General features: G+C 48.4%; 1 protein-coding gene across 1 annotated transcript in view; it reads left to right on the top strand.

Annotated features, from left to right (window-relative positions):
• The window catches only part of ADRA1B (adrenoceptor alpha 1B), a gene marked incomplete at its 3' end in the record, with an annotated part of 110,111 nt that overhangs the window by 55,638 nt on the left and 43,312 nt on the right, over positions 1-11,161 (top strand). The window contains exon 4 of the mRNA XM_027766954.1: positions 126-1,267. Within this exon, the coding sequence (XP_027622755.1) occupies positions 319-1,267 (949 nt within the window). The remainder of the gene's footprint in view (positions 1-125; positions 1,268-11,161) is intronic.

The raw sequence follows: 11,161 nt of genomic DNA, 5'->3' as shown, positions 1-11,161 counted from the left end.
CCGGCCCCCCCCTCCCCCGCCGCCCCCGCCTCCCCGAGCTCCCCAGAGAGCCCTGCCGGCGCGCCTGACGTGGACCATTAAACTTGGAGCTGCCGCCTCGTCCTCTCTCCTCCTCCCTGTGACAGGCGAGCGAGCGGCTCGGTGCAGGCAGGAGCCGTGCTGCCGGGCTGGGCTGCCCGGGGGAGATGACTTCTCGCCAGGAGGGCGCCTCTGGGAAGAAGACCACGGAGGAAGCAAAGTTTCAGGGCAGCTGAGGAGCCTTCGCCGCAGCCCTTCCGAGCCCAATCACCCCCCTGGCTATGGAGGGCGGACTCTAAAATGAATCCCCATCTGGACAGCGGCCACAACACATCAGCACCTGCCCACTGGGGAGAGTTGAAAAATGCCAACTTCACTGGCCCCAACCAGACCTCGAGCAACTCCACACTGCCCCAGCTGGACATCACCAGGGCCATCTCTGTGGGCCTGGTCCTGGGCACCTTCATCCTCTTTGCCATCGTGGGTAACATCCTCGTCATCTTGTCTGTGGCCTGCAACCGGCACCTGCGGACGCCCACCAACTACTTCATCGTCAACCTGGCCATCGCCGACCTGCTGCTGAGCTTCACCGTCCTGCCGTTCTCCGCTGCCCTGGAGGTGCTCGGCTACTGGGTGCTGGGGCGGATCTTCTGTGACATCTGGGCGGCCGTGGACGTCCTGTGCTGCACGGCCTCCATTCTGAGCCTGTGCGCCATCTCCATCGATCGCTACATCGGGGTCCGCTACTCTCTGCAGTACCCCACGCTGGTCACCCGGAGGAAGGCCATCTTGGCGCTCTTAAGTGTCTGGGTGTTGTCCACAGTCATCTCCATTGGGCCTCTCCTTGGGTGGAAGGAGCCTGCACCCAACGATGACAAAGAATGTGGGGTCACGGAAGAACCCTTCTACGCCCTGTTCTCCTCCCTGGGCTCCTTCTACATCCCTTTGGCGGTCATTCTGGTCATGTACTGCCGCGTCTACATCGTTGCCAAGAGGACCACCAAGAACCTGGAGGCGGGTGTCATGAAGGAGATGTCCAACTCCAAGGAGTTGACCCTGAGAATCCACTCCAAGAACTTTCATGAGGACACCCTCAGCAGTACCAAGGCCAAGGGCCACAACCCCCGGAGTTCCATAGCTGTCAAACTTTTTAAGTTCTCCAGGGAAAAGAAAGCAGCCAAGACCTTGGGCATTGTGGTCGGTATGTTCATCTTGTGTTGGCTCCCCTTCTTCATTGCTCTACCACTTGGTAAGTTGGGGACTGGCAGAGGGAAACTGGGCTTGTTCAGATCTTGGCTTTCCTGATCTGCTGACTCTAAAGTTTTTCGTGGGTTTGATTGTGTGTGTATGTGTGTGTGTGTGTATGTGTGTGTGTGTGTATGTGTGTGTGTGTGTATGTGTGTGTGTGTGTATGTGTGTGTGTGTGTATGTGTGTGTGTGTGTATGTGTGTGTGTGTGTATGTGTGTGTGTGTGTATGTGTGTGTGTGTGTATGTGTGTGTGTGTGTATGTGTGTGTGTGTGTATGTGTGTGTGTGTGTATGTGTGTGTGTGTGTATGTGTGTGTGTGTGTATGTGTGTGTGTGTGTATGTGTGTGTGTGTTTATAATCTGTGTGTTGGGATAATATGGTTTGTTCTGCAAAGGCTTTGCAGATTGGGCAGCTGGCTGAGAACCAACTCAGGTGTCAGTGGAACAGGCTGAGGTACTAGCTACTTGAAATAGAACCACGGGAGGAAAATTTGGTATCTGGAATGACTCACTCAACAGCCTCGGTTTAATAATTAAAAAGGACACTGGCTTGAACATCACACCAGCATTATTTCAGTAGTAATGATGTGTCGGCTAAGACAGCGTCACAAATGCAGCATACAAAATAGTTTGTAGTTACTGCAGACACGGCGCTTGGGAAGCAGGGAGGCAGCTCGTCCACAGAAAGGCAGTGTTCATTCAGCATTTCCAGGGTTCTTGCAGAGACCACGCTTCTCAAGAGCTTTGCAGAGCCCGCATCTCCCTCCTCCCTACACCACTGGCTGTCACCTCAGTGCACTGCCTTCTTTATGGGTGAATAAGAGCATTTCACAGCCACCCAGGCTGTAAGTTATATGCAGCTTGAGAATGGAAAGAGAAGATGCCCAGAGTCACACATTCTCAGTCTTTACCCAGAAATGGTCCTCACTCCTGGTGTATGGAATGGCCAGAACTGAATCATAGCTGTCCCTCACCTTCAGCTGTGACAGACATCAATGCAATTCAACGCATCCTTCCCCTCTTCTGAAAACGTGTCCGTCTTCTTTTGTTTGATGGTCCTACTGACCGAAGTGTTCTCAAGGCTACCTGGTTTCTTCTAAGAAAGAAGTCAAGGTCTGAGTAGGAGGTAAATCGAGAGGAGGGTACTGTGACCTGCTGCCCACATGGCTTGGAAAACCCTTGTCCCTTCTCTGAGGTGCTGATCTGCTTTGATGTCTTCTCATATCCCTGGGGACACTACAGAAAAATGAATGGAGGGAGGCAGTCCTTATGACTGTGCCATGATGTCAGGAGAGGTAACAGCTGCTACACACCACTGGCTACATACACCTGCAATCACACCAGAACTGAATATAACCAGAGCCCTCAGGCAACCAAAACTCTGAAGATACACTGCTTTCAAGAAAAAAAAATGTGAATGGAAAGAAGGCAAACTATTATCAAGAGTTACCTTTAAAACTGAAAGAAAAAGATAAAGAAGAAAAGCAGTTTAACCTACTCCATCTTCTTTTCTAAAGCAGGCTTGCAGGCTAATGCCTTTCAGAAGTATTTGCAGTGGTATTAAGTAGAAAGGGTTTGAAGTTCTACTCCCCAGTCCCCCCAGGAGTGATCACATCTTACTGCAGAGAAGCTAGCTGTTCCTGCTCAAGGTCTAAGGGTCCTTTTGCAGGCTCATTAGGTTAACAGTGGAAGATGGTTTACACTGCCTTGGGATGTTACAGAGATTATGGTGGTATGTGGAGGTGATTTGGCCTCTTGTTAGCTTCACAACCTTGGGCAAATGACTGCACCTGTTGTGAGCCTCAGTTTCCTCATCTATAAAATGGGACTAATTACTATTTGCTCCATGGGGTGTGCACGAATGCATGGAAAGGACTTAGAACAGTATCTGGTACTGAGCAAATACTCACTGAGAGTTAACTCTGAGTGCTGTAAACCAAACTCCAATCGCCCCTCAGGCGCCCGTTGTGTTTTCTCCTCCTCTCATCATCTGCCTGTCTCACACCTGTTACTAAAGGCTCAGACAGAGGACAGGGTCTTTCTTCTTTCTCCCTTCTGTCCCTGCCCTCCAGCCTGCAGAGGCTGTGACCAGAACACACTTCTCCTTGGGAAGGAGAAGTCTGATGCAGGAGAGAGGGGCTCAGGATGCAGGCTGTTGAGGGGCCGAGGAAAGAGGTCCAAAGAGGTGAGGAGGCTCACAGTGTGTTGAAATGGAAAGAGCATTGCTCTCACAGGAGGCAGAGAGTTCCCGTTTGAGCTCCACTAGCAGTCAGTTCTGTGACCGTGGGTTTGTTGCTTACCTCTCGGGGCCTCCTATCCTGTGTTTGGAGCAGAACAGAGCAGACGACAAGGCAACTCCAACTTAAATTAGTATCAGAATCACCTGCAAAACTTAATAAAAAATGTAGATGCCTGGGCTCTACCCACAGAGAATATGGCTCAGGAATCAGATGGATCCCAGGAGTCTGCATGTTTAATCGGCCCAACAGGTGATTCTGAGGAGCTGGTCCATAGACTAGGCTTTAAGAATCACTGGCCATAGGCCTCTCATATCCCTTTAGTCTCCAGCATCCTGTGCCAAGGTTTTGAATGCTACAAAGCTGAGATGTCCCGGGCCTCTCCGTGGCGAGGGTTGGTGTGGCTCTCTGGTCCTGCTCTCCAAGTCAGTAAGTCTGCCCTCGGTTCCTTCTCACTCATATGATTCCCCACCCTTTCTCTCCTTTCTGCTCATGGGAGAAACTGTATCCCCCAATGGGGTCCTGTCATGCCCGATCCTTTTCCCTCCAATTCAACATTCTATCAGTATCGGGGCACGTGTGCACATGACCTGATGCCAGTGGAGCTGGGACTCAAACCCCAGTTAGTCATGTAGGACCCAGCTCATCCTGCACAGCACCTAACTGCTGTGCTATGGGGCCAGCAGCCCCTGACCATGCTCTTCTGAGACCTCATCCTCATAGCATCTCAGGTCCTATATTTCCATATAATCACAAGTGAGAAGTTCTTGCCATCCTGATGCTCTCAGAGCTTGCCTCTGCTCTTCTAGCAATGAGAACTTTTCTCTCATTTGTTCATGATCTCCCAAAGATCTCCCAAAGAGCAGCACCTGAGCTAACTCCATCCACATCCTTCTCTGGAACTTCGACAGAGAAGGTAAGGCATGTGGACTCCAGGCCATGGGTTTGGGACTGTCTTGATTTGAGATGAACTTCAAACGGTACTCAAGAAGCCTCAAACAGAGCAGCTACTTAAATAATGTTGTTTAGATAGTTTAGAAGGAGCATCCCAGCAAAACAGAGATGTGGATTTCTACATCCTCTGAGTCGAGAGAACACCCAAATAAAAGTAGCGTGATGTAGAACAATCACTCCTTTGGAATCTGAAGAAGGTTCCAAATTCTAAATTTTCCATGAAGGGTTTTTTACTCTGGAGAAAGATGGTGCTTGGCCAAACAGAGAAGGGCACAGTGGAGTGACTTCCAGGGGGTGATAGACTGTCAGGTGCCTGGATGGCATGAGATCTCCATAGCTGTGTTTTTTTTCTCCATGGGAGAAAAGGACTAGGATTCCTCCTGGGAAGAAGGGAAAATAGCCATGCTCCCTACAGATCCTGCTCGGGGCTCATTTGTTTTCCTTCTTCCCTTATTTTTATTTTTAGGAGCAGGGTTGGGCTCTCTGTAGAGCAGGGCCTCTTGTCTCCTGCTGTGCCCTCCCACCTGTAATACTGTCCCTACCTCCTCCCCACCTTTTCCCTATGGCCTCACACCAAGTTGGATCAGGGACCACTGCTCACTTACTCAGGAGCAAGGATGGACTCCTCTAAACAAGAATCTCTTTATTTGGCCCCTGGAGTTAGGCCAGAGAGGGACAGGAAATTATTGGGATGGAATATAGCAGTATTTCTGCTCCATGGGCCATGCACAAGATGTCCAAGAACATCTTCAGTATACTAAAGACCAACACCCACCTCCCTGGGGAAGGCCTGGTCAGAAGCTCAGAAAGTCACTGAGCTATTGAAGGATGTGTATTGCAGTGACTGAGGGCAGTTGGGGGGGGTGGGGTGTTAGCAGGAAATGCAGGGAAGCCAACTAGTAGCTAGGCTTAGTGAGTTGTTTAGAAAATACTGGAACCTTGCCTTGCTCCAAATCTTTCTTCCGTCTTTTAAAATGCTGAAAGGCACCAGGAAGCCATTATTGAACTAACTGCTTTCCCCTCCAAATAAATGAAGGTCAATTTCAAAGAAACAGTTGTGCTCTCTATGGCACTGGAACCAAATAGGAATCTCTCTCCCCATTGATTTGATTCTCTAGCCCTCTCATTCTAATTGAGGCTGATGAATTTCCACCCCTACAAGCACCAGGAAGGGCGAGGGTCTCAGAGATGACTCAGGATAAAGCCACGCCCACAAATATACATGTTAATCCTCCAGTTCTGAGGTCTCAAAACACAAAGATTTATGTTGCCCACAGGGAAAGAAACTGGTTTGAGTACTTGGAGAAGGAGAAATTTTTATCCATGGGAGACCTTTCCTTAAAAAGAGAAATCCTCCTGAAGTAAAATACATTTGACCATTTAGTAAATCACTAAAGAGGACTTCTAAAGTATCTACTATGTGCCAGGCACTGTACTGAGATGCTAAGTCTAAAACAAACATGGAGCCAGCCCGCGGCATGGTGGTTAAGGAGACTAGATTGCACACGGCTGACAGAGTGGTTCAAGTCCAGACCCGGCGACCTGAGAAACTTGCCAGGTGTGCGTGCATGAGTGTCCAAAATCCTGACGGGAGGAAGAGATGGAGAAGAGACTCAGGTGTGACTATCCCCCCTGAGGAGCGCTTTCTCACTTTCTCTCTCTATCTCTATCTTTTTCTGGGAAGGGCAAGTACCTGCTGGCAACTTTTTTTTAAATGGCCCCTGCCTGCAGAAGCGTTTGGCCAAGTGTGATCATGTCATTATTGAACACATACTACGTACCAAACGTTGTGATAAGGTTCCCGCAACAGACATTATCTCATTCCACCTCATAGCTACCCTGACGAGGGAGAGTGAGTACTCCCTGTCTATAAATGAACATACTGAAGCTCAGAGAGGTTGGACTCCTTTCCCAAGGTCGCAAAGCAAGTAAGCGAGAGAGCCAAGAGCTGAAGTCAGGTCTGTCAGAACTGGCCCATACCTGTTCCACTGCACCAAGGAGATGTCTGCACTGTTTGTTCCCTGTAGCAACCTGTTTTCATAGCAGACATTCTCCAGGAAACCCAGAGCCGCCCTGTCAAAAGCTAGCTATAGGCTTGGTCAGATGGCCTTGTGGCAGCACGGTGCTCGGTGTCACTGGAAGCCATGTGAAGATCAGGGTTCAGCCATACACATCGAATGTTCATGCACACCTGCCTGTGATCCTGGTTGACTGGGAAGGCTGGGACAGGTTGCAGCATGAGGTTCCATTGAGGGTGTTTCTCTCTCAAGGAAAGAAATAAATTAATTGTTTTTATTAATAAAAAGCTAGTTATGATGCTTCTATTGCAAAATCCTCCCTTTTTTCCACTGCCTGCTCATTCCTGGAAAAAAGACTGATCCATGAAATGTCAGGGTAGGCCATCCATGTTCCAGCTCAGGGCTGTATTTTCTCCACACCCCCTGTACTGTGTACAGTAAGGGATTCTCAGAGCTGGGCATTTTGTGAGCACCCCAGGCAGAGGGGAAAAGTGGGAGGGACTTTGCTCTTCAGGGGATGTGGGGTCATAGCTTAATCAGTCATTAATTCATGTATTTACTGAGTGGCTACTGTTCCAGGAATCACACTGGAGACATAATTCTGAGTCAGAGTTCTGTTCCATACCGTTTGGTTCTGGTGAGAAACACAGATATTTCAAAAAACACATGCACAAAAATAAGGATAAATACAAATTATGGTAAGTGACTTGAAGGAGTGGAATGCTGTTAGAAGGATAACAGGGATCAGTATATTCTTCAGGGGTTCGCTAAAGGAGTGACATTCAGGCAGAGAACCCTGAGCAGTTTGGAGGAGCTAACCCAATGAAAAGAGCAGGCAGAAGAGGGGTGTGGATGGGAGGAAGGCCACGCCTCAGGCAAGAGAGAGTAAGGACTGGGAGTGTCTGGAGAACACAAGGGAGACAGGCACAAGGCTGGAGGCAGCTAGAGGGCCAGGCCACGATAAGGACTTCTGATTTTTAGCTTAAATGCATTGCCCACTGCAAAAGGGTTTGAAGCAGACAAAAGATTCTACCTCAATTAGGTCTTCAAAAGCTTCTCAGGCCCCTCTGTGGAGTTGAGAGTCTCGTTTCTTAAAAAAGAATCATTTATTTAACTTTATGTATCATTTTTTTTTCTAATTTACCATAGAGAACATGCACTCACCAGAGAGAGACAGAGAAAGAGAAGGGGAAAGTGAGAAAGTAAACCACCACGTTTGAGACTCAAACCACAGTTGACTATATAGGAATCCAGTGCCTCAAACACCACACCATCTGCAGGCCCTGAGAATCTCATTTTTTTAAGTTTATCTCTTCTCCCATAAGTGAAAAAGACAGAGAGAGACACAGCACCCCTAACAGGGGAGTCTTGGTGCTATGATCCACCCCCAGCTTCAACCAGCTCTGAATTATGGACTTGGGTGTGCCCAGTTGTGTAGAAGAATATCTCTGGACATGAGCCCAGAACCTTCCCATGTGTGTCAGCATCACAGAGCATCTCATTTTACCATTGCACTGCCATCCGGCCCCCCAGGAATCTCAATTGCTAACGAATCTCCCAGGTGAACTTTATGAGACCAACACAGTACCAGTCTTCCCATACCTAAGAAGCTCTGGTGTGGATACCCTGTGGGTGCTGAGAAAACTAGTTAAGCTTCCCCAGTTGCAGCCAGAAGCTTTCCAGTTTTACCCAGTCCTTGGGTCCAGTCTATGTGGAGGAAGGCAGGAAGGTTAGCAGGAGGGAAGGTGGTTTCTTTGAACTCGAGCTTCCTGGAGAAGCAGAAGAGAAGGAGCACTGTGGAAGCTCCCTCGCTGTACAGGGCATATCCTGTCTTTGCAGTGTGGGAAAGTGTTCAGAGGGGGCCAGTAACTTGCCCAAGGTCACACCACTAGAAAATGGTAGAGTCTATCAGATTTATCGCATTTGGCATGCAATAAATATCCATTATATTATCCTTGGCATAACTATACAGCTCTCCCAATAGTTGTCTGAACTCTGGTGTCCAAAGTTTTTATGGCTCATGGCGAAATGAGAAAAAAATTAGGAAAATGTTGTGTTCTCTTAAAAACTAAATGTATTCTATATAAATGACTGTCCTTTTGTTCTAAAGACTATGTCCTTTCTATTTTGAGACGCTGAAATAGCATTTCTTTGATAGAAGGGGTAGTAAGTGGTGGTGACAGTCTCGTGTGTGTGTATTTTAGTCCCACTTGACAAAATAAAAAGGTAGTAACCCTACGTCAATCTCTTCCAAATAAAATTTTTGAAATTTTACGGTCAATTTCCTAGTCTTAGAATCATGGGAGGCACCATGGTGGATAGACATAGAGGGAAATTTTTGTCCATAATTATTTGCAAGGAAAAAATGAAGACGAAAGGGAGGGGGAAAGAGAGACAGGGAGGGAGAAAGGGAGAGAGAGAAGGAAAAAAGAAGAGTGGAAAGGGATGGGTTGATGAGTTAGGCTCAGCTTAGTTCTGAGATTCCGTGGACTGGGGCTGAGGGCCAGGGAGGGAAGATGATGTGTGAGGAGTTGAGTATATCAGGGGTGACATGACTAGGGCCCAGCCAGGGAGACACCCAACCCTGCTAGGGCCAAGCGGGCCACAGAAAGGCCAGCAGGTGCATGTATAGGTGCAGCGCCTTCACAGATGGGCTCAGATCTGTAGCACAAGAGATGCCGCTCCCTGAGCACGTGTGTGGCTAGGAACAATAACTGATGGCTGCCAGGCCACCCTGGCAAATGGCTTTCTGCCATCTCAGCAGGATGTCACTACAGTCTCTGTCTCCCCAACCATGCTAGTATTTAGTGGTAGCAGCTACCGCTTATCAGGCCCTACCTGTGCCAGGCTCGCTGTGCTGCTCCACACCAGCGATGCTTTGTTTGCATTCTCTCAATTACTCCTCTCCATGGCTTGTGAAGCAGGCACTGCCATCGTTGCCATTTTACAGATGAGGACACGGAAGTTCAGAGATGTCACGGGGTTTGCCTCAAGCCACCCAGCTGAGGCACAGAGATGGGTTCGTCCTTGGAGTTATCCTTGGTGTGGTGCTCTGAGCTCCAGTTTAAGGAAGTACAAAAGGGCAGTGGGGGAACCAGAGTGTACGCTGAAAGGAGGAAAGGAAGGGCAGGTGGCTGCCAATCACGCAGCCGCTGAGAGGCACCTGTCCTGGTGAGAACAGAAGGTAAAAATACTTGAGTCTTGCCCCTAGCAAGATAAGTCAAAATTTCTCTTTCATTATTGACACCTTTGGAAGACTTTTTTTCAGTTTCACAACTTACTGATAAAGTCATGTACATTTGAAAGAGTCTCGTCAAATTTGGCGAAATGCATACAATTCAGAAGACTTTTTCACAGCTTGATTTCTGGCTGCATACATTTCAGACCTGGGTTCACCTCCACCACCCACCCCCATATGGTGCCAGCATGGCACCTATCGTGGGTCAGCCTCTGTTGTCAGCCTCTGTTCCTACCTCTTAACGCCCTGAGGCCAAGAGAGTCAGCATCAATGGGGAGAGTATTTCTAGAGGCCATTTTTCTGCTTGGCAATAATCCTGGCTAGTGATGACCTGGTTGTACAGAAAGAAAAGACGTCCACCACACACATACATTCAACAGAACCCAAATGTATTTTAGCCCAGTTCTTCACTCATTCACCAAAATACTCATGTGCCCTTAACCACCACCTACAGGAGGGGAAAGAGGACTGAGGAAGGTCAAAGTGGACGGAGACAGTGGTCTTAACTAGTCGCAGTCAATAGACCTTATTTTGGAGACTTCATGTGGCCATGGGGAAACAGGAAGGCCCCAGCCAGGGATTTAGAGGATCCCATGGAGAGAGGAGACCTGAGCAAAGTAGGTGCCCTTTGCCCTTATGCCAGCCCTCCTGGGAGGCTGTCTCCAGTGGCCTCATAAGTGATCTTACTACCATTCCTTTTCCCACTGGTCCTCTTCCCACACCCTCTGAATACCCAATTCCTGCCCACCTATATACATTCAGTTCTGTTGATGCCTTTCTCATAAGCCTTCCTCATTCCCACCCTTCCTCTGGCAGCTGTTGCTCCTTTTATGCTGTTCGTGGTGTTTGTCACATTTGCCCTGGGGACATGTGCACTTTTAGCAGAGATTCTAGACTGCAAACACCCAAGGGAGGGCAGAATCCAGGTTTTAATCATCTTTTTGTCCTACGTGCCCAGAGACATAGTTTACAAAGTAGATTTGGAGCAAAGACAGCCATGACAGTTATGGCTCCTATAGTGAGTGCAGGACATTGTTCACCATTTGAGCCTTTCAGCAGCTCATTGGGCAGGTATTCATGTACTGCCCATTGTATACATGAGAAAATGAGCTTAGAGGGGTTAAATGACACAGTCCATTCCTTGAAACAGCCACAAACACATTAAAAGGAAACTGTCATGGACTACTCTTTGGAAACCAAAATGCTTCTCTTGAAGTCAATCTGGAACCAGTTAAGAAAGACTGGGTAAGTGGAAACCAGAGTGGACATAGCAAGGAGCTTAAAGATTGGGTGCCATCTTCATTCTGTATTAAAAGGTTGCCATTCCACCTGCCTCTGCAGATCTTCTGCCAATGGAATCCCATTTCCCTTTACCTGACCAACCTTCATCACCTCCCCCGACCCCGGGGAAGATAGGATCAGAATTGGTCCTTGCAGCACTAGGGAAA

This window comes from Tupaia chinensis, unplaced genomic scaffold (assembly GCF_000334495.1).
Source record: "Tupaia chinensis unplaced genomic scaffold, TupChi_1.0 Scaffold143796_1, whole genome shotgun sequence".
Lineage (NCBI taxonomy): Eukaryota > Metazoa > Chordata > Mammalia > Scandentia > Tupaiidae > Tupaia > Tupaia belangeri.
Note: the sequence above shows the minus strand (reverse complement) of the source record. Positions and strands in the feature narration are given on the sequence as shown.